This window comes from Centruroides vittatus, unplaced genomic scaffold (genome assembly GCF_030686945.1).
Source record: "Centruroides vittatus isolate TY-2023 unplaced genomic scaffold, ASM3068694v2 scaffold_386, whole genome shotgun sequence".
Lineage (NCBI taxonomy): Eukaryota > Metazoa > Arthropoda > Arachnida > Scorpiones > Buthidae > Centruroides > Centruroides vittatus.
This window is the reverse complement of record NW_027122706.1, coordinates 4,416,420-4,441,352: the sequence shown is the minus strand read 5'-3', so window position 1 is coordinate 4,441,352 and position 24,933 is coordinate 4,416,420. Positions and strand designations below refer to the sequence as shown.

The 24,933-nt window shown below is 30.9% G+C and overlaps 1 protein-coding gene across 1 annotated transcript; it reads right to left on the bottom strand.

Annotated features, from left to right (window-relative positions):
- Window positions 1–509: 509 nt before the first annotated feature.
- Window positions 510–21,877, bottom strand: LOC136988897 (cytochrome P450 3A21-like). The gene is made up of 14 exons (XM_067286907.1): window positions 21,802–21,877; window positions 18,525–18,627; window positions 14,817–14,869; window positions 13,065–13,161; window positions 12,281–12,397; window positions 11,950–12,044; window positions 9,690–9,835; window positions 6,825–6,937; window positions 6,123–6,240; window positions 5,899–6,059; window positions 5,606–5,694; window positions 4,832–4,975; window positions 2,123–2,285; window positions 510–681 (listed from the first exon to the last, which is right to left on the bottom strand). The coding sequence occupies exons 1-14, from the start codon at window positions 21,870–21,872 to the stop codon at window positions 604–606; spliced, it is 1,548 nt and encodes a 515-aa protein (XP_067143008.1). The 5' UTR covers window positions 21,873–21,877; the 3' UTR covers window positions 510–603.
- Window positions 21,878–24,933: the final 3,056 nt, after the last annotated feature.

Sequence of the window (24,933 nt, the reverse complement as noted above, 5' to 3'; positions counted from 1 at the left end):
GTAGACGCTGTCACATACTTGCAACATAGGAAGATAACATTTTATTTAGTTAAAGTAAATATCGGCTTACGAGACTTTTTATAATATCGTAGCTTGCGATGTGCTTTGTGAATATGAAACTTTTCGTATCTGGCAACTTACGATGAATTACTTCCTAACTTACGATACGAGATGTTTGCGAATCCGGGCTCAGTTATAGAAAGCAGTTATAGAATCCGGGCTCAGTTATAGTAGCCAGAGACCTGAGAATTATATATGAAGTGTCAGTCTGGACCGGAAGTCATATCATTTCAATTCAAAATTTTCTCGAGAATAGAGTTGAACAGATGAAAATCGAGGCCAGGTTTCGAAAGCTTATTTTTAAATATTAAAATATAATTAAAAATTGCAGCCCTGCATTACTACTATGTCACAATAAGTAATTGCTCGTTTTAAATAAAAACTTTATTGATAATTCATAAACAAATTTTCGAAATTAAGTTCAGTACTTATTGATTGTAAATTTCATATCAAACTTACTTTTTCAAATCATTTTTATTTCAAGCATTGTAAAAAAAAACATTAAATTCATTAATTTTCACATTGTTATCTAACAATATTATATCATTTTCTTCTTTCTACTTTGATCATAAGTTTTTTTGGTTGAAGTATGCCTTGTCCGATAAAATACTCTAAGGGCAACTAGAAAAACCAAAATAAAGATATTATAATTTATAATTAAAAAATTATTATTATTATCTCAAAAGTTTGCTATAGATTATGTTTAATTTAGAATAACGTATTGTATAAAAATTTTTTATATAAACAGTATAAGAACAAAAATAAACAAAGCAGCATTTAATAATAAATTAACTAATTTATTGCAGAAATTTACTATTATAATAATAATTAGTACTCATTATCAATGAATCGAAACCCATTATCATAATTTGACTTTATATTATTGTAAACGTAAATATATTAAAGTTTTAAGTTAGAAATGTTTTTTGCAGCATTTTGACGATCTTAATCAATTGAATGATGTTCCATGCCATACTATTAGTTTTATATGAAGTGACTTGTCTTTATGATAATCTAATTCTATTTTTATGAAAAAAAAGATAAAATTTTCGGTTAATATTAAAAATTATAACAAATACTATTCCTCAGAGATTACTTACATTAAAAAATAAATAAATGGAAATAGTTTGTTTTGTTTCATATTATTTTATATAGGCCTATATCAGACCTTACAAATTTATAGTGCTGCGTAATCTATTTTCACTAGTCAAAAAGCACCAATAGAAAGAATAAAAATATGGCGGTAGAAGTTTATTAACTAACTGTTATAAAATTACGCTGCAAAACAGTTAGGTCTATACTGTATTTATTTATTGTACGGTAATTGACATTTCAGGTTTCCTCTTTATGGTAAAGACACGAAGGCTTTATAAATTAAAAAGCAGCTTTTATATCTTTCATGATAATAAAAAGTAATTTTATTTCCATTGATTGTTGAAGTCATAAGTTTTGTTTCTCTTTGGCACATTCATTTTGCATATGAATGAAATTGTTTAGGACATAATATATTAATTTTAAAAATAACAGTACAATCTGAATATGCCAATTCAAATAAATAGCACGTTCCACTTTTTCGTGTTGCTTTTTGAGTATTTCACGTGTCTTTCATTGTGCCGAAATCAGAAAGAAAAAAATAACGCATGCTGGGGTCTATTTTATTTTGTTGAGTTACCGATCCATAGCGATGGTTAAAAGATATTTCCATGGAAAATATGGAATTCGCATGAAAATTACACATGTTTTCGCGTTTTACTAGGCAATATTATCCAAGATCGATCAAATATATGCTGTGATAAATTGGCTGATTGTGCTTCATTTGTTGGCCATGTCTGATTTATATAAATATTATAGCTTAAGAGACGTGTGAACATTAATGCAAGGATAGTTTATATAAAAATTATTTTATACACACATAAAGCAGATAAAATAGAAATAAGTAAGCTATTTTAAGAAAGATATATGCATTGGTATGGAGTAGCATTACATTTGCATATTTTTATTACTCGAGAAAAATAAAATTAAATAAACATCTTAATTAAGAAAAAATAAATAATATAGTTACTTTTGTTTCCTCTGTAGCTTCCACTCGAAGATTGCGAAAGATGTAGACGAGACACATTTTTACTACCATTAAAGCAAATCTCATTCCAATACAGTTTCTTGGGCCTTCTCCAAATGGAAGATAAGTGAATGGAATAATAGAACTTCGATTTTCTGGCAAGAATCTGAAATACAATTAATGTGAAATTTCATAATAATTCGTGTCATATAATAAATTAATTAATTACAGTGAATTTATAAAGTTTTAAATCGTATTTTGTCACAAAATTCTTGAATATCAGAAATGTTAGGCAATACGAACGTATATTAATATATTATTAATATAAATATATTAATTATTAACATTTATAATACAAAACAGTGAAAAAGTATTAAGCCTACTATGTCATTAAATCAGTAAAGAAATTTTTCTAACCGAAAGTAAATCCAATTTTTAGAAACTTTTACATTTAATAACGAATGAATAAAACCATTTTTTAATACATATACAATAAAAACCTGATTTTTGGCGTATTTTTAAGTGACATGTGCACAGAGACTTTGAGTGACCTAAATTCCTATGAGAAGTTCTATAGGAACCCTTCGAGAGTGCTAACGAAAGGTTAGATGTAATAAGCAAAAGTAATCAAGGTTAATATCCCCTTGTAGAAGAATCATTTTACAAAAGATTTAATTTAGCTTATACCATGCATTGTTTCATACTATTAATTTGGATATATATTCAGTTCAGAAATTATGTATTATTATAATATTATATAATTCAAATGTGTAATTGTTTACTCCAAGAAAACGACAAAAGAAAATGTTAGAATTTCTTTGCTCCATTTATTATAATATTGTAAATTTCAAAATCCAAAACCTGAATTTAAAAACCGATTTAAAATTATTTAAGTTCAGAATTAAGTCATTTTACATGAAATCAGCAAAATTTGAGAAAAACTTTTTTTTATCACTGATTTCAATTAAACGCTTTTCTGTAATATACAGAGTAGTTCCAAACTATTGGAACAAACTTTGGGAACTGATTCCTGGCAAAATAAAGAATAAAAATGGTCCTATTAACATACGTCCAGAAATACATTAGTGCTCATATAATCCATTTTTGTGTTCTTGCTTGCAAGTACAGTCAAACCTGTTTTTATGCGCTCTTTTTATGTGCGATTTTTATTTGTGCGATTTTTTTAATGCGAATTTTTAATTTGTGCGGTATAGTTGGCTACTAGTCTCGTGCGATTCGTCATGTCTTACGTTGACTTATTATAGCTAAATAAACTTATTATAGCATAAATGCACTTATTATAGTAATATTATTGCATGAATATGCGAAAAATGAAATAATTTACTTTTTAAGTCAACAAAACACCACCTGGACAAAAATATGTAAAACAGACGATAGACCAGACGATGCAGTCAAGTGCTGACATCTGTTGTCAATAAATTCTATTTCGTACGGTTTTGAGTTATTTTCTATGTGAGACTTTTTTTATGCGGTCCCTGTTGACCGCATTAAAAAAAATATTTTTTTAATTGTGTTGCGAAAACTATTTTTTACAGCCATTCGTGAAGTTTCGTGAGATTTTTTTTTTTATGCGTTTTTTTAATGCGGTCCCTATCCCCCGCATAAAAACAGGTTTGACTGTATATGGAATTACCTTTCCCAGCAGATGGATTGATTGAGAGAGGACTGTTGTGTGGCCCACCCAATGGTGAACTCTGATTTCTGCCTGTGAGGCATCTGAAAAGTACTGTAGATGCTGAGTCAGTTCCTAATGTGCAGACTTGTGGATCCTACCTATAACGCTGTCGGATACAAGCAGAAAAGGGTGTGTCAGTCCACGATATGACGTGTGCATGCTTGAATAAACCCATGAAGGACTTCTCGATCATTTTCTGTGACTGTCCAGACAGGTGTGTCATACTATTCTGCAATTTTATGTAGCATAATAAAAACTATGATTTATTGGCATATGTTTATAGGAGCATTTTTTTCTTTGTCTTGACAAGAATCACTACCCGAAAGTTTCTCTCCATATTTTGGAATCATCCTATATATTATCGTAAGAAATATTAACTATCTTTAGGTCTACAAGGGCGAGTCAAAACAAATTCAGGTTGGACTATTTCATGTCGAAAGAATGACACCAACAAATTTCGAATTCATTTCATTATAAAAAACGTTTATTGATACGTCTGTTCGAAAACTGTATAAATATAAGAAGCTTTGTTTGGTCAATGCAAAGCTCAGAACAAATGTTTGCTTCCTACATGTTTGCTTCCAAAAATAAAGGAACCAGAACAGAGCTTAATCGTGATGAACAATATGCAGGTCTGAACTTTTTCTTTTGTTTGCGAAAAACAGACTTATGAAATGTTCAAATAGACGTACGTACATTAATTTAAAGAAGCTTTTCCACAATCCAAGCATTTACATGGTTAAAGACATTTTTTGAAAGTTGAGAATTGACACTGACACATACAAACATCTACAGACTCATGCGAGAGTGTCGATTAAACTCTCGTTAATTAATACAGTTGATAACTTCACAGAAGCCTGCCGAATTATCACGTCAATATGTTGAACATCTCACACACGGAATAAGAAATACAAATTTGAATGGTCATTTAATCATTACACGCTTTTGTTTTCGATTATTTTATTATTGTTTAATTATTACAAATTTTCTTATTAAATAAAAATTAAACTAAATACCTGTCAGGATCAAACTTTTCTGGATTTGGGAAAAATTCCTTATCATAATGCATTGCATAAACAGGAATTAGAATATTCATTCCTTTTGGTATTTTGATACCTAACTCTGGTAATTCGTATTCTTCAGTGCATTCTCTGAATAATCTAATTAAATAATAAAACGAAATAAATAAATGTGGTTTATTTAACTACTGTATAATTATAAAAATAATACATTTTTAATAGTGAGAAATGTATTAAAATTAGGTTTAAATATAAATTTGGTAATATTATTGACTATCATTTTAAATTATCATGAATTTAAGAAAACGTTGTTTGAATTTTACATAAGATTAAAAACAAAACAATTTTCCCTGATTAACATCTCATAATACACGGAAATGTGTAATTTTTGAAACACGAAAAAATTTGCGAAACTAAAGTTATTAAATTGGTATAAATAAACGTTATATTAAGTTATACACAAGTGTATGTATCAAAATCTACAATATCTTCTGCATTTTAACTAAATCATCCTATATTTATAGATATAGGACATCTAATCTTCGGATATTTTAATTGTTGAACGAAACACTACGTCTATAAATATAGAATTATTTAGTTAAAACACGTAAGAATACAGCAATCCTATAATTAAGAGAAATCTACGATTTCTGTTAACTGTATTTATGTATCAATAAATATTGCTATATTTAAATAAAATTGAAATTGAGTCAGAAAAATAAATAAAAATTAAAAAATTTTTTAATTTACTGAATCTTACTGAAAGCTTACTGAATCAATGCTGGTTTTTTTCTCAGTGTCTCGTTGATAACGGCATCCATATATTGCATTTTATTAAGCACGTCAAAATTCAGCTCATCCTAAATAATATCATTTAAGATTAAAAATAAATTTTAAATAAAGTTTGATTCCCTAAAAATTTTAAAAAATTTAATTAAATATGAGACATTTAATTTTCTAAATTCCAAATTTATAAAGTAATAAAGTAAGTTTGATAATCTTAATAAAATGTAGCATTAAATTTAACTAAATTTTGAAATTGCATCCTTCAAAATTGATCTTACATTCGTTTTCCAGATCTCATCTACTTCTTCAATTAATTTATCCTGATATTCCGGATGTAAGGCCATGTGATACAAGACGAAAGCTACTGCGTTTGTGGTCGTCTCATTTCCAGCAAAAAGAAACCCAGCGCATTGAGCCATCATTTCGTCGGAGCTCATGGCTGAAAGTACAGTTAAAATTATATTAAATAAATGAAAAGTATTTAAATATAATCGAAACATACTTTTATGTATTGGTAATATTTTAATATTTGACATTTCTTCTTCTTTGGCTTCTTCTGGGGAAATTTCCAAAACACCTTTTTGTGAATCCATTAATAACTGAAGAAAATCGTAGGCTTTCTGCAAATATAAAATTGTTATAAGTGAATTTAATTATTATTTAAAATGGAAAAATGGGATAGGTAATTTAATGTATTTATTTTGATAGGCAGAAATATAGTGAGCAGAGTAATTCCCTTATCCGTGGTTTGAAAATATTTAATAAAAGAAGTCTGAAAATTAAAAATCCATAAATTTGAATTCATAAATTTTGCGCATGTGTCTCTATCTAGGCAGAGACATGAATCATTCTTTTCTTAAATATTTTCCCAGTCTCCCGCTCACCATTTCATTTACTGTTGCGGTATCGCTATAAATACCGTACAGAGCTTTATATAATTTAGTTTTCTTAATACGGCTTTATCATTTTTAAATTAAAATGTATCTTAAGTATGCATATATGCTAAAAACGTACAGTATATAATATGAGGTTTGGTATTATTCGTAATTGAAAGCATCTGCGGGCAGACTTAGAACCTAGTACTATTCCTGTTTCTTATATTAAAATTATGTTTAAATAAAAAAATTGAAATTATAAATCAAACAATAAATGCAAAATATGTAAGATATTACTAAAAATAATTTAATAACATTGATTAATTTACCATTTTGTCCTTTTCTCTTTGATTAATAACATGTAAAACGAAATCCTTATAATAACTGAATGACTCATGGATAGATTTTATCTTTATCAATTTTGTTAATTTTGGGAATAAAACTAAATAAAAATATAAATAAATAAAATAAATAACACTTGAATCCATTATAATTATAAATTGTTTTAATAAAATAAATATGATATTTAATGCAAAAATAAACTACTTATTAAATATTATGTTCAAAATTAAGATATCAATATGTAGTCCATTCGCTGTAATTTCATGCTCGCATTCGCAATAAATAGTTCCCAAAAGTAGTACTCTTTTTAAACTATTGTCTCCAAGACTAAATTTATAATAATTAAGGGTTGTTAACATTATCATTAGGACACTGCTATTGCTTCTACAATGAGAGAGGTAACGTGAAAAGATACATTTTGTAGCATACTCTGTTAGAAGCCCTTTAATAGAACTTGCAATATATAAAATGAGAATGGCAAAAATTTAACTTTTACAGATATAGATTATAGATGAAGATACCACTGAAATACTAGTATAAAACATATTAAGGAGTTACCTAGTAGAATGTCATCAAACTCTTCTGTGACAAATCAATGAATTTCATTTTTCTATTCGGCTATTTTTAAAATTAGACTTGCCTTTGCAGGTAATACAAATAAATTAACCTTCTGTACATTAATCTTACAGAAATTTTTGATTTTAATATTAGGATGTGGCAGGTCATGTATGATATCAGCATAGGAGTGTCTAGAAATTAGTGACGATATATTTGAATGACCTCTAAGCCTGATGTAAAAGCTAGTTGCCATTTCAAAAACATATTGATTTCGGTGCGGTATCGATTCTATTGTGAGGTTGCAGACGAGGTCCGTAAATCACGAAATTCTTGCATTTAAATTATAACAATAGATTATATAGAAAAGAGAGAGAAGAAAAAGAAAAAGAAAAAACTCTTGATCTAGACATCGCGACGCAAAATGTAAACAACGAGTGTCGGAACACGTGACGGAACACGTGCCAAAACATGTGTTAAAAACGATCCATCTATGTCAAATGGAAGGGTAGAATTCTGACACGAAAGTCCATAAATAAATAGAATTATGACACAAAAACTCATAAATAGGTGAAATTCTGACTCGAGTGCTCATAAATAGTCGATCTAAGAAGACAACTTCGGAAGGGGAGAACAGTTTAATAGATAGAAAACGTCGCGCTTGAATCGTAAAAGTCCCTAGATGACAGAAATCGCAATTAACGGGCTAAATTATGAGTTCGAGTCTTGTAAATTTATCAACAATCTCCGAACACAATGGTCAAAAAGGCGCCAGATGGACACTCCGAATCGGACCTTTCCCATGACCCGGGTCGTCCCGAGTTTCGCCTAGAAACATGGGAAAGACCAATCGGAAAACGGGAAAGGGAATGAGGGGCCAATCGGAAATTGGAATAGCGAGCGAAAAACTATAAAAATCGGAATCTCCAAGATCGGGGAGAGTCTCCTCCGCATCCAGCAAAGAGCCGTGATCTGTGTTGTGTTGTGTCGCCGCCAACAACATAGGACGTCTCAGCACCTCTGCGAGCAGCTGTCCAGCGATCTCATCTCGTCCGCCCCGGGGCTTCGACGGAAGGGAAATCCTCGCCACTCCGAAGGACTGTAGAGAAGTGGACTGTCAATTGTGGATGTAAGCATATATGTTATCCAATAAACGGGTTTTCTTATGTAAAACACTTGTCATCATTTGCATCCTCCGCCACACCCACATGCAAACGTCCCTTAGGCTCATCCTGACACGGGATTAACTTATCCCCACCAGTCGGCGACCTTACACTATCTATTGATAAACTACTAAATTATTGTTCTATACAGTATTTGAATGAACCGTGCTTAGAACTATATTCACTGTAAATTACAGTACATTTACTTTGTATTTTAATTCTCTATTATTTAATATAATACATTATCCTGTATGAAAGTTTAAATTATTGTATATTGCAGAATATGTATAGCATTAGGCGTTTATTATTTATTTTGTTTTTGCTTTTATGTAATCTATATTAAGTTTTCAGCAAGATTCGGTAAGACACTCTAATTACAATTAGGTATGTCAATTTTTTATAATTTGATTTAGATTGCATCGAATTTATCGATTTATATAGATTTAAATCGACTAAATGTATTATAAATTGATATTTACAAAGAAATTCTCGCTAGCACAATTCATTTTGCGAATACTTCTCTTTTTTCGACTATTGTCTTTCCCATTTTCCTGTAACAAATTAGATTACGAGAATGTGTGCAAAATGTCCTCATAGTAAAGTTTAGATTAACTGAGAAAAGTGGATAATGAACGTGACCATATATCGAGACATGAAAACATGGACTAGTTTTTATAGATTTTCATTACTTTATTTTACTTAAAATTCTTCGAAACAAATGATGAACATGCACATTTAAGAAAATAAACCATTACTTTACGATATTCTTCACTGTAATTATTTATATTACTGTATTTGATAGCAACAGAATATTAAAGTATGTTAATACGATGACGAAACAGTTCTACACAGATAGCGCTAAAAGGATGTTACTATGCGAGTATTTTTTCTATTGTTATTTTCTTGTAATGGAACAGATATTTTTAATTATATTTTTTACATAAGGCACTGAATTTCTATTTAATTTAAATTTGTACAAATTAAATAAAATTAACTAAATACACAAAACGCGATTGATTCATTAAAATTACGCCCTGCATAATTGTTTCATATAGAAATATATATATATTTTAAAAATTTTAAGGAATATGAACATTTTTATGAATCATTTGAATAAAATATAATAATACTTACGTAAAATCATGTCTAACAATGTAACATCTTTGTTTACTGCTTTTCGAGACATGATAACAAACTCATTATTTGGATCGTCTAAAGAAGATAATTTCGTTCCAAATGCTGTTGAAGCTATTACATCGATAGTGAAACAAGTAATGTATCTAAAAGCGTTGAAAATATTAATTCAATATTGCCATGAATAAAAACGTTAAATAATTAAACTACTCGCAGTTTAGAATATTATTGTAAATTATTGTAATAAAAAATTGATTAATTCAAGGGAATTTCATACTTGTAAGGAAAAATAAAATAAAGTAAACACCATAATTAAATAAATGTAAGAATTATACATAACATAAAACCAGTATGAACAAAATGTTGTTTAATATTCATAACTTAAAAATATAAAGTTTTGAATATATTTCATTTATTTAATAAGCGATTATTTATTGTGACATTGTCTCAATGAAGGGCTGCAATTTTTAATCATATTTTTAATTTATTTCATTTAAAATATATGCTCTCACTTCAAATTATTACTGTAGTATCTTGCACCTACACATCACACTTTTCTTTTAACAATAAAGTCGTACCGATTATTTATTAACTACTTTCAGAGGAAAACATTTGAATAGAAATAACATGACTTTAGTTATTCATCGAAAGTTCATGTATAATTAATTGCAGTTTCCTGCCCCTAAGCTTTCCATATCTGGTCTTGAGTTTCATTTATCTAACACAGTTTCGAGATTAAGAAAAGAAAAACAAACTGACAGACAGTAGAAATTTATAGGTGTACAATTTTTCAAATTGCAGCCCAATTAATAAACATAATATTTGCTTACATAACTAGATTGCAAGAAAAGAAACATTACATTTCACAGTAAATATTTAAAAGTGCTACAATTTTAATAGTGCACACAGAATTTAATAATAGGTATGGTATTATTACAAAATAATAAGCAAAATTATATATCGGGCTTAATAAATAATCAGGCAGATTGTTTAGTAATACAGTAAAACCTGTCCAAAACAGAAACCTAGTTACAGGGGAAAAATTCTTCGAAACGAAGCGTTATTTTCTGTAATTTTACTTTTACCTGGAAACCTGTCCAATGCGAAACAGGAAAGGTATTAACCTGAATAAAAAGAAAAATTAAAATTTCACTTGTAGACAAACACTTTCAGCTAAGTATAACTGTCATGGCAGAGCGTAACAAGCTATATTCCGAAAACAATTTTGTACAGTACCCTGACAGAGAAACGAAAATCACACGACGAAGGTACATACGAACACAGGGTTGTTGTTAATATCAGTCTTTGTTGAAATTAACCAGGAGCAGAATCTAATACTTTTAAGAAAAGAAAGATTTCAAATCGGAATGGGTTTGGAAGAATCGAGTTCACGAGAACAAACAACTAATGTATTCGTGAAAACAACGAGAATAAGTTAACACAAAGCTGTCAATTTGTCTTGCAGAGAGTATTAGCGTCCAACTAGTACCGAGTATTCGAGAACAAGTAGAACAACATTGTTGGTAATTAAAGATTTAAATTAAGCATTAATATTCACGAGAAATCAAATCACAGAATAAGTTGGAATTTGTATTACGGTAATGAAATTAGAATTTTCCAAGGCAGCAAGACACGCTAATTCTTGGTATTCGAATTATCTTGTTCGCTGTGATGTAACCTGATAAACATTCGAGAAGTATTCTAATATCCAGAACTTGTTCTAGATACAACGAAAATTTTTTGCAGTTGAATATTTGCCAACTCTTCATTGAAATGTTACCATGTTTAGTTGGAATCATTTTGAATTAAACTTAGTAATAAATTTTTTTACGTGTGTTAAAGTGAGTTTAGTTTAAAAATAAATGTACTTTGTGACGGTTATCTAATACAATTTAAAGATTACAGATAAAATGAAAAACGTGTTCAAAACAAAAATTAATTCGGTATAGTGCGATTCTGGTTTACACAGATTTTACTATACTACAAATGTTATTTTTTGTTCTCAGGTTGTTAATATTTTAAATATAATATTAATACAATAATCTTTAAAAAATTGTAAATTTCTCAAAAATAAACGAGTTTAAAAACAACTCTTTTTTATCCGACTTTTTTAACTCATTTCGAAGTCGGATAAAAAAGAGTTGTTTTTAAACTCGTTTATTTTTGAGAAATTTACAATTTTTTAAAGATTATTGTTTTAATATAATAACCGATCCCATTGCTTGATATTTATTTATTATAATATTAATATTTAATTTACTTTTTACACTCGATGCAATTATTTTCATTTTCGTCAGCGATTTTCTTCAATTTTTCTGAGAATTTCTCCGCACATTCTTTAACCAAATAAGCCATCTAAAAATATTTAAACATGGTGTATATAAATTAATTAGTTGGAAAATATAACAAACGTTTATTCTGAATTTATAATACATGTTAAATTGATTAATGGATAAGTTTCATATATTTAATACGCAGGGAATTGATTACATTTTGAAATTCTTTTATCGTTAAAAATCTTAAAAGTCATTTTCAGAATTTAAGTAACAAATAAAATTTTCTACGATTTTAATCAAATGAATTTAGCTTACTTTCCTCATTTTTCCGCTACTGAATGTTGGGCTCACGATGCATCTAATTCTTTTCCAATCATCATCTAGTGCAAGAAACATCGTTTTGTCGAATAATGGATTGCCCGTCTGTACATTCTGAAAATACAACTTATTATTTAAGTAATAAAATTAGTAATAAAATAAAGTAATAAGCCTTTTTAATATATTTAAACTTAAAATTTTTTACAGATAAACAATGTTTTTTTATTTTTGTGGGAATAAAATCCACAAAAGATATACTGTATTAAAATTATGTCTGATAATGAATATCTTATATATATCTTAGATTATTTAATATTTTTAATAATTATTTTAAAATTTTCAATTAAAATTTATGTTAATAAATATAATTAAATTTATTTCGTAGTTAATTTTCTATCTTTTAGTTTTTAAATATAACGGTCACGACTTTAAATTTGCAAAGATAGGACACCATCTTCTGTCTTAAAACAACTATTTAACTCCCTTTACAGTTCCAAAAATAAATACAGTAAGTACAAAATTTATCCCAACTTGAAAAACTCAAAATTCTAATACTTATTTAATTCGCGTGTTCTCGTCGTTCATGCATAGAAAAAAGAAAGTACTGTAAAGTACTGAAATTTACTTGGCGAAGTACTTTTTCTTAACACCTAGAAACTTCAACAGACGATGTAAGGCATGTAGGAAGAAAACACAAAAATAAAAGCTTTTCAAAATATGACGCAAATTTCAGGTTATTTACCACAAATTCGCGATCTGTAAAACATCTTTTGCAACTTACCGCTCTATTATGAAATGTATTAAAATCTTTAACAAAAATTTTTTTCAGAATATGAGGTTCTGCAATACAAATAATTGGTCTAACGCCCATAAATCTCCTACAAAAAAAAAATATAAAAAATAATATGAATTTGAGTCATTCATAAAAATATTATATTACAGAATTTAATTTTAAAAATTTATTAATTTCAATATTCTTATTACTCAGAGATATATTAAAAATAGTTTTTTCAAAAATTTATCAAGTTAACAATAAGATTATTATTTATATTCAACTTCACAATATTTATCCGATGACGAACTTTAAAAGAATGAGTTTAAAATGTCTTTATGAATTTATATTAAATTAAACAGATTCAAAGAAAGATTAGGGGAGACCGTACCACGTCCGGACACTTTTTGGTTTACAATCATTTTTTGTGAATCGAGACTATGAAAAATAAATTTAGTTATAAACTGCTGCAGCACTGTCTATTGCCTAACTTTTGATGTTACAATTTTGTCAGTACAGAAAGCTTGTTTTCCGAAAAACGGTAAATGGTCCGATCGCCTAACAGACATAGCTGACAGGAGAATGGATCGTAAGGACCAGTCAGGCCAGTAAGTCAGGCCAGAAAAAGTTCAAATATCATACAACTTCTGTAAAAAATTTAAAACTCATTCTTGTATTTAAATAATTGCAAAATGCTTCGAGAATCAAAGGAATGACAATCATTTGACGATCTAAAATTTTAAATACATAATATTCACTTTTCACTGAAAAGCATAAGCTACACGTGCTAACAATAAAATAAGCGTTTTAATGTTAGCCAACATTAGCTTAACCATTAAAAGATATTAAATAAAAAGATTGCTGTTACTGCATCAAGGAGATTACAGGTATTAGTACGGGTTGAAGTTTGGCCTTTATATCAGCTTTTAATCTCTGTTTGTAAATACTTATGAACGATTTTTCCTAGCGACGGTTTGCGACAAGTTCGTATCAAACACCTATTCGTTCTGTATTTCTACTCAGGCAATACTTATAATAACATTTCATTGATCCTGATGGGTAGTCCATCTAGAAAAGTTAATGATGTAAATATATTTCTTAATAATGATTAATTTTCAAAAAATACAAAGTTGATGCAAACCAGTTGAAACATAAACAAAATTCATTTCACAAGTGGGCACTGAATGCACCCTGTAGTGAAACATCTGATTGTGGAAACAGGGTGCATTTTTTAACACGAGTGATAGAGAAATTGCTACGTGAATGCTATCGAACGAAACTTGCGATTTGATAATAACATAACAGAGACCCAATAGACATATTCCTTTATGGAATACTCTCCATTGAAATACTGCAAAACCTGCCGACCAAGAATCTTACTAGTGTCATCGGAAAAATGTAAACGAGACATCTGAAATTCGTTTATCACTTCCTGTGTCCACAAGATTGCTGAAGTTTAATATCGCAGATTCAGTATATGGATGCCAGTTAGCAAAGAACTCTGGAAGTCCTTGATGAGATAGGCAACGCGAAATTTAAATTGTTCGTCGATGGAATTGTCCGCAGGTAGAATTGAGTCTCCTGAATATAAATTCAAGAATTAGAATCAAGACTGGAATTTCGAAAATAATCCGAAGATTACATTAATGATAACGTTTGCTTCGACGTTTATTACTATATCTGATGTACATAAATAATATAAAAGACTTATTGGATTTAGAATGTGGAAGAAAGATATGAACTGTAAAATATTAAACTCACCCATATATTCGGCCATATTTTTTATAATATTCCAGCTCTATTGAATGCAATGGCTGTGGAAATAAAACAATAATTTAAAAATATAACACGGACACAATTACAGGAAATCCTCGTTAATTCGAACTCGGATAATTCGAAATCCCGTTAGTTCCTACTATTTGTCCTGGCCAAGGATATAGAAAACTACATGTTAAGGTATTCGGTTAGTTCGAAATACGGCTACTTCGAAATTACAAGTGAAAATTCTGTGCAAACTATGATATGCGTGTGTTCGGACTTGTTCGTTTAGATCAGTGGTTCTCAACCGGGGTCCACGTGACATTACTGGGTCCAATAAAAAAGTACCGATTTGGGGGTTTACGGGGGTCTATAGGGTAATTCTACTTCAGAACCTCGTTTTACTGAGAATTAAATTTCTACTGTATATATATTGTCAGTTTCTTTATTACTCATTTCTTGCATAAGGGTTAAAATATAAATTATTTAAAATATTGAATACGTATACGACATATATATCTCATTGACAAAGGTCAAAGAGAGATTATAAAGCCGGGGTTTGTTAGGAGAATCTTATACCATCAGCGTCATGTCACTTGATAGTGACATTTCTGAACGTTTTCCTTTCTTTTTTTATTAGTGAAAAATATAAGATTTTTTCCTGTGCAATGTCTACGGGAGTCCACAAAAACTTAAGAGGAAAAGGGGTCCATGGGTAATAAAGGTTGAGAACCACTGGTTTAAAATAAGTGCTTCCGTACTAAAAGGAAAACCATGTTGACTAGACTAAAGCATTTTCGGATGTCATCTTACCCATAGAATACTTTTTTCCTCTTATCTCATATAATACGGCTGGGTTTAGAGATTGCAAGATTGGGCTACATTTCCAGGAATTCTGCTTTATGTTTTATAAATTCTAACAGCCTGTGATTCTCACCAGACACGTGCTATTTATCTCCAGTTTATTCACATTAGTATTATAAATTATTAATTAACGAAAATAGCGTCGTATATACGTTGCCGTATTTCGTTTGCTTAATTAATAAATTACACCAGTTACGTGGCATTTGGCATACTGTACGTACAGAAACGTGTAAATCTCGGATAATACGAATTCGCGATTATTTTGTCCATTGAATTTTGAACTAACGAGGATTTCCTGTAATATTAAATTATTATGTTTTAAATATAATAATCAATTATTAGATTTTATAAAATTTATATTTTAAGAATTTTCACATTTATTTTGAATTATACTCGACAGAAAAAAAATTGACGCACCCCCAAAAATAATTCAATTGTAATAAAATGTCATATTCAAATACCTTTCAATCGAATATGCAAATGTTAAATAATTAACACCCAATGAGTGAATAGTCTGAGCTACAAAGCATTGGATTTTACTAGACGACAACACGAGCAGAATCTATACTCATGACGTCCATTATGCTGGCTGCCATTGACCCACAGGCAACATCAAGAACGATTACAGTGGTGCTGGGCTCGATTAATGTGGAACTGTATGCAGACGTGCATGGAAACATTCTGGCTATCATCAGAGTCCCGCTGTTATTGTCAAATGTCACACGACCCGACAACAGGGAGTTATAGTTCGGTGGACCATAACTCCCTGTTGAGTTCTTTTGATAGCAGGACCATCACAGCAAAGCGATATGTTGACATTTTGAGACCTGCTGTGATACTGTTCTTTTTGCAGTACGCAGGGCACACTTTCTAACAAGACAATGCCCGGACACACAGCACGCCTCTCAGATGAATGTCTTCCTTGTTGTGACATCCTTTCTTGGCCAAACTGATTGCTTGATCTCTCTTCAATTGAGCATGTTTGGAGCCTGATAGAGGGTAATTCAAAATTTAAAATCTTTGCATCGATGTCGGGCTATTATTTATGGCAATTAAATATGTGTTGTTTTTTCTAAATCGGAGAAAAATTAATTAATTGTTGGTCATCACGATATTATTTTTCACTTTTCAGTACTCTATGAATTTTCTCCGTGTATATTATAACATTTTGAAGAAATGTATTTAGCTAATACGGAAATACGGATTATCGTTTTATTACTGGATAGACCGATCTTAAATATTTATTATCTTATTTAAGAAAAATCTGGCATTTGTTTATGTAGGCCACTAAATATGAATTTGATAGAAATAGAAAATTAATAAAGTGTAAATTAACTAAATAGTTTAATTTTATATAGTTTGAGGCTCTGGACATGCCCCGGAACCCCACTAAGTTAGTCTAGGTTTATTGTTTTTAATAGAAAAAGAAAAAGGTGTAAGACAAACTTACATTCTTTATGCATTTTTTTTTTGTTAAGTCCCAAAATCGGTCGTCTCAAGTTAATATCTAATTTTAACATCGTTATAAAGTATTGGCTTGTAAACAGAGAGGGAACAAAAGAAGCGCCGACTTCGTTAATTGGATCCAGTGATAGACCACTTGCCAGATGGTAAACTCCTAGCTGTAAAGAAGCAAGGTATTCTAGGACTTGGTAAACAAGTGGGTCGGATATCTGCGGACGTAAATGTAAGCTTCACTCTCACACGATCAAAGCGGATCTGGGTGAAAGATGTTCGCGCAAGGAAGATTTCTAATTGGTCGAAAGTTTCCGTCCAAAAAATCCTTAAATTGCGGAGCAGACGGGATAGGGGTGAGACGGGCTCGAGACTGGTAACACGGAAGTCTCAGACATTTGGGAAGCCCACTGAGCTTAGAGAGCATACTCCTCTAGTAACTATCTCAGGAACGGATAAGTGCTGATTCCGGACGAACCCTGCAGTAGAGCCACTCCACAGTCTGACCGAGGCCTCTCCAGAGCTTAATAGTTCCCGAAAGCCAATTTAGTACGTGAGGCACCACGCTTTGTGTATCCCGTATTAACTGTGTTTTCCAACTTGTATACTCTATATACAGTTTATTTACAATATATATATAGTTTATCTTGAATGTGGTGGTGTGCTTTCACCGAACCTGGATCACAACTATATTGAGTCACGATAAATATGACAAATCAACTCAACGAGACGGAGTTTGGGGAAGAAACTACACTATCGTCTTAAACAATGATGGCTATCTCATTCTCGATATACGGGTCTCGAATTCCACTTGGAAACGAGAAAGAAACCTATTAGAATACAAGGATAAAAAATAATCGAAATCGCTACTAATCGGGATGGACTATTAAGAACGAAAAGAGAATAAAGCTCAAGTCCAAGGGCAAGACGGTCGTTTGTTACACGGTCTCTTGTTTCGTACGTATACGAAAACCTGCTCGTCACTACCCGAGTGCTCTAAAGTGTCACCGCGCCTTCTATACTTGTGTGGTGTTCCCGATATTATCGATTCGACTAATTAACCTGTCTATCCACAAGGAATCGTGAACAGTACGATCGAGTATGTCCACCACAAGAGACATTTAGGCCTACTCGCTTTCGAAACATCCTACTCGAGAGAAGGAATTTTGAAATTATTTTGTAAGCGTTTTTCACGTAACAATTGAAGTGATTGTTTGTAAACGTAATTGGTCTCTGTGTGGATGAAATCTACATATGGGATCAAAACCCCTTTTTTTGCCTCCAACAAATTTGGTATTGGACGGTGACCACGATCTCAATCAAATCTCTTAACAGCAAGTTCAAGCAATTTTATCATAAAATTAAAATATGTATATTTTAAACATCAAATACCTTTTTCAGCGCTTTGGTTGTTTCCAATACAAAACTGCAAATTCCATTAATTGCACATTGAATTCCTTGTCGTTTCCAGTACTGAAATTTTCTATTCACATAACTAAAAATATTTATATAAAGAATGAGTTTATATACAGTATACAAAAAATTACAGTGCGTTTCATAATGATATGACTACCTATCTTTTCACATATAACTTTAGTTGTTTCAATCAATCATTTCTAACGATCAGCTTTTAGCATTAGAAAGTAAGTTTTTAAAGAGCAATTATTGTTCTCTAAAATCTTTTGGTAATCCACAGATAAAATCGATTACTAAAGTGTTAGCAATCGATTATAATCTGTGGATTAACACTGATTGCCACAATCTTTCCAAGCCGTAATCTGGCCTTTCTTATATTCCCTTAAAGGTTATCCTCAGCCCATCTTACGCACACAAATATCTGGCAGTTCCACAGTAGAAACGTCATCCAGATGGTTGCTTTTATCTTTGGAGTAATTGGCACAATATACGATGTTAAACATTGATGCCAGAAGTTAATTGTGTGCGGTATCAAGATAACTGTTTTGATTTTTATAACATAGACATATCATTTTTAACACAAAAATACAGTGGTGCCTCTTACTTCGAATTTAATTTATTCCAGAAAGCCGTTCGAACTCTGATTCGTTCGAAGTCCCAATCAATTTTCCTTAGAAATAACGGATGGTGATCCTAAAGAATCCATTCCCAGACCCTAAACGATAAGCTTAAAAATTATGTGTATATGCTGTTTTAAGGTAACAATAACGCAATTTAATGCCTTAAATAATAAATTAAAACTGAAAAACAATAAATGAAATACGCAAATATTGTATATTGAAATGAAAACTGCATTTACTAATTTCATTGCTGACAGATCCGCTACACGTATACCGCTTTCATGCTTCGTGATAAGTTCCATTTTCGTGTCAATCGTCGATATTACATCCTTTCTTTTAGACCTCGTTGTTTCCTCATACTTCTTGGAAGCCACGTAGAGTTTCTCTAACGGGATCCCGGCTGCTTTTTAACCGAGGAAATCCCCTTTCTTAAAATTGCAGGAAGAAATTTTAAAAAATGACAAATAGCACACTAAACATCAGAAATGTAAAGCGAAAAACGCACTGAAAACATACAAGCATAATGAAAGAGCGAGAGACGACTTGGCGCTCAACAGACTGCGTTTAGCTTCGAGCACATTTTTTTTCACTGCGCACGCAGTTCTAACTCTGAAGTGTTCAAACTACGAGTACCTCTGTACTGAGATAATAGGGTTTTTTTTATTTATTTTGTTTATTATATTGATCTTTTACTTTTGATTCACGATTAAATATATTATAATCGAAGCGATGTATTTGAATTTGACTTTTATTTAAACTGGTTTATTTGGAAAATCGATGCGGTCATATCATCAAAACACACTGTTGAAGTCTTTAATATAAAATTTTAAAAAATTGTTAAACTGAATTACATTTGAGTAATTCATTCCATTTAAATATACTTTAATTGTTCTGCATTATTTAAATAAAGCTTAATATTAAATACATAGAATATATCCCAATAAAATTCTTTGTTAAATGATATAAATTAAAATAAGTGAAGAATGAGAATGATTATTTGAATTTAAAATATGAAAAAACAAATAAAATATACTTAAAATTACTAAACTACAAATTATTTAAATTTTTTCTTTCAAATTTCTGTAAATCTCCAATTAATAATTTAGATTAATTATTAATGAAGCTTTGTTAAGCTGCTTTAAACAATCTATGATTTCTTAATCGAAATTATTTATTGTAAAATCTTATAACTAATCAAAAATTTAGTTAATATGAATGTAATAAATGAAACAAACGAGTTCACAATAAATCGAAATTCAATTTTTGTATTGTACGGTAGTTTTATATTTCAGAATTAAACTGACGGCAATGAGACACGCATGGAGCCGATTCTACTGAACTGAATCGAATGAAACTCGGTACACAGCAACACAGATTGTGGAAAAAAGATTTACGAAATTTTAATCACCCGAGGAATGTGATGACGGAAATATGGAGCTGAAATGATGACAATTATAAGACAGGTAGACAAAATTTTATAAGAATAAAAATACATTTTACACATTTAGAGTATGTGCTCAATGTAGGATCTTCGACCACGTATTGTAATTGTATCGTCGACATCAATGTGTCGACCACGTATTGTAATTGTAAAACCGCGTTATCAACTACCGTACATTTCAGGTGAAATCTGAGAGACGTATCGCACACTCCTGACCATCAGCTCCGATACGGAGTGCACACGCCTGATAAACACGATACAAATAACCACACTAGAAACTAATTTGATTATTCCTAAAAATTTATGGAACATTTTCCTTTAGTTCAAATACAGATAAAAAGTTCACTGTTCCGTGAAAAGCCGTATTCGTAAAAGTACAATAGCAGCTCAGACTCGGACAACTCAGTTCTAGTACATTTTATTCAATTAATCTATGATAAAACTAGATAAATAAATCTCAATATTCTATTCTAAATATTACTTCATAAATATGATAAAATACAAAATCTCAAAGTTCATGTCATCAATTTGTATTTTGTTTTTATTAGTTAGTTACAATAGTTACTATTATTTTATAATGATTAGCGATAACCGAAAACAATTACAATTATATAAAATATGTTTTATTTTAATAACTTACAATTGGATATTTAAATAATAATTTTTAATTTTATTTTTACAAAATTGATTGATTTAGGCCTATACATAAAAGTAGCTATAGTTAAAGCCTTCAAATATTATGGATACAATACAATTTTAATCTTCTTATATAATTTATCATTGTTTATTCAATGACGTAATTCAACATTTTCAAGAAAGCAGATGGCATTGAACAGGATGTAATTTATCAATGCTATTTTTTTTCTAATTAAATAATCATTTGGTCACGAGATAACTCACTATGACTATAATATTTAAATTGTATTTACATATAATTTTCATTAGTATTAACTTATTTCTATTGATAGGCTAATTGTTTATCTGATCATTTATATATTGGCAAAATTATTCATTTTATAAGCTGCTAATAACAATATTTAAATTAGTTTTGGCGAAAATACAAATATAAATTTTTGTTTATTTTTAACTCACAGTGAAGAAATTAAATAAGAATTATAATTAAATATTAATTAATTTGATAAAAGACTTTTTTTAATAATAGACATTGTTGTAGATAATGACATATACTTACATGACGCATAACAGCAATACACTTGCAATAAGTGTAATCCATGTGGAAGGAATAAACTGATTTAACTCCATCACATAAGAACTGTACAACTGTCAAGTACTGTACAAACACAGCTACCAAAAGGTCACCATTTATAGAGGAGAGGATGCTAGCACTGCCATCTATGAATTATAACAGTTACTATATCTTGAGTGCGATAAATATCGTCGCCTGTAATGTGAGGCTTCGAAAGTGGACCGGAACCACACAAAAATGTAAAAAAATTTGTAAAATGATTTTATACAACTATTAATGTTAAAAGGTATAAATTTCATGCCTAATAAAAGGACGTATTCCACTGACTTTCCAAACACCATTGTCAAACTTCTAGGCTTACAGGAAAGCGATGTTGAACGTCCCACGTACATGTTTTTGTGTTGAAAACTTCGGCCGCAAACTCTCTAATAAAATTATATAAGTCCTAAGATCAACCATCTTCAATTGGGGTCGAATTGACAGACGATTTTCACTCATTCCGCGATCTAGATTCCAATCTCGTTACACTTAGTAACGAATGACGACCAATCAAAATGCGGAGTTGAGTAAAAACAATCAATCGAAGTGGTCGATCTGGGATCCGAAAAAGTTACAAAATCGGAATTTCAAGGACAAGGAAAGCTTCTCTTTATTGCTTCCTATTTTGCCACACCTTCCTTGGAAAAATCCCCAGGAATTTTTCAGGGGGTGATACACCGGATTTGGTTCGGCCCCGGCCCCGCCCTATTGTGGGTCTGTCCGAACCTATAATGGGCTTGCTAAGTGAGGCCCTCTTAGTGCCCACAGGACGGAAAGTGTTAAAAATAACCTCCTTGGAAGAATTATCTTCATCTCAAAACAGGACTAAACATCTCCTCTACAGACTTCCTTACAACTATGCCCAGGGCCACCGAATCCTAAGGAACATCGAAGAATCTTTCTTTTAGGACTCTCTCTCTCGCAGTAAGAAAAGGAAACCTGAAGATTTAGTCTCTGCAGACAGATCTAAGGATATTGTTGTTATAAGCTATATTTTTTAGTTACAATAAATCGGGATGAAATTTACGTAACTGGAGAGTTGCCTCTGTGCCTAACTCACTGACTTACGATTCGGAACTACTCAGATATCCCGTTATGACGCGCGGATCGGCGGCCTCACAATTGTACAAATACACTCTTTGCCATAAAAATTAGAGTACCAACAGTGGCGTAACGAACATAACTGACGCCCGGGACACGACACTTTATTGGCGCCCCCTCCCCCTCCAGAAACACACATAGTTTGTCTTGGAGACCATTTGGGCGCCCCTCTGCGAGTGGCGCCCGGTGCATGATACACCCCTTTAACAACTCAATTGCTCACAAACCATGGAAAATTCGCAAGCTATCTTGCCAGATTTACAAACAGGGCATCAAACCAATGTTCAACTTGCATGATTGAAGATGGCACAAGACATTATGTATATGATTGCATAATGACAGAAATAGAGAGAACTGAATTACGACAGCTTTTTCAAGATTCAAACCTAGATTGGCCTTGTCACCTCTCAAACATTTGGATCAATCATGAGACATTCTCTGCATTTAGAAGACTAGCCAGGAAAACTTACCTAGTCACAAGTCAATTAATTCAAAGCTAATTGATAAATTTTATAGTTAATGGTCTCATTGTTAAGTAAATCCTGCTCGTTCCTAACTTGCCAGTACTACCTGCAACACACATCAACTCATTGCTGATTAGTTTCACGGATGATCGTTCTCCTATCCAAATTCATAACTAATTCGTCTGTTCTACCTGAAACGCCTATCTATCTATACTGTTGATAGGTCACATAAACGATGATTCTCCTCATGACTGCGATGATTTTCCTCATGACATTAGTGACCACAACCTCTTAGTGACAGTGCAGCGATGTACTACATGTGTTCTATAGACTTCAATTTACGACAGTGCAGTGATATCCGTTAGTGTATGCACTACAGGCGGCACCCGACCCATTTGTGATTAGTGATCACAACCTTTCGGTGACAGAGCAGCGATGTAGGACATGCGTCCTACAGACTTTAACTTATGGAGTACAATCACAAACTTTAAGTGATAGTACAGTGATACCCGTCTGTGTATGTACTATAGACTACACCCGACCCAACTGTGAATGGACCAAAGATTGGAGATCTGACTTGGCGGCTGAAAATGACTAATCAACCCGGAAAAATCCGCACACCCGCATACATCAAAATAGAAACTTACAGGACTACAAGACTTGAAAGGACATCTGTTGAAAACGATTGATAAGAATTTATAAACAACACCTGTAAGATGGTATGCGTTCATTTGAACTAACGGTTTTTACCTAATTATAATATTATCAAATATTACATAATTGTATATATATATATATATATATACATACATATATATATTAAAAAAAATACACTCATGTACATATACTCATGATGACAAGAAATTATATTGCTAGAGATATTATTTAGACTTAGTATTATACGATTGATTTAATATATAAAAATGATTCACTTAAAATAACTTCGTAAATATATTATGGATCAGCTAAACACTTACTATAAATGATAAATGTTAATGACTTCTTATGCGGAATCGAGTATTGTTATGTAAAAATGAATACTAAATGTTACTTTACTGGTGTGTAAATATTATTAATTGTGATGACATCTAAATGACATTAGTTGTTATATGCCATAACTGTATAGATTATACTTGTGTTATTTACTGTTATGTCGGGAATCAATGTTAAATCCAATATTTCAATTGTACATATACTCATTCTGTAATTCTAATTATAAACTTTATGAGACTTAACCCTGGTAATGCTATAAAGCGGGGCCAGGGTATGTGCATTTGCACCTTAAAATAAATAAATGAATTGAATTGAATTGACACCCCTTTGCGAATCCCTCGCTATGCTACTGCGTACCAAGAAAGAGTTGTCGTATCATTACGAATCATGGCGTGTAGATCAGAGTCTCAAGATATAGAAATTATTAGAGTTATAGCATGATAACTCATTGTGTAATGCTAGCAGAGGGCGTTAATGTAAGTCCCTCTTGGCCTATAAAAAGCACGCAAAGCCCATGCTG

Bases quoted from the DNA above. Each gene is read 5' to 3' on its own strand.
- LOC136988897 (XM_067286907.1), bottom strand. From the start codon at position 21,872: ATGGAGTTAAATCAGTTTATTCCTTCCACATGGATTACACTTATTGCA. The intron at 2,286-4,831 runs GTATTTAGTTTA...ATTGTATTTCAG, and splicing joins GAAAAGTTTGATCCTGACAG to ATTCTTGCCAGAAAATCGAA. The intron at 682-2,122 runs GTAACTATATTA...TGGTTTTTCTAG, and splicing joins AAGCTACAGAGGAAACAAAA to TTGCCCTTAGAGTATTTTAT.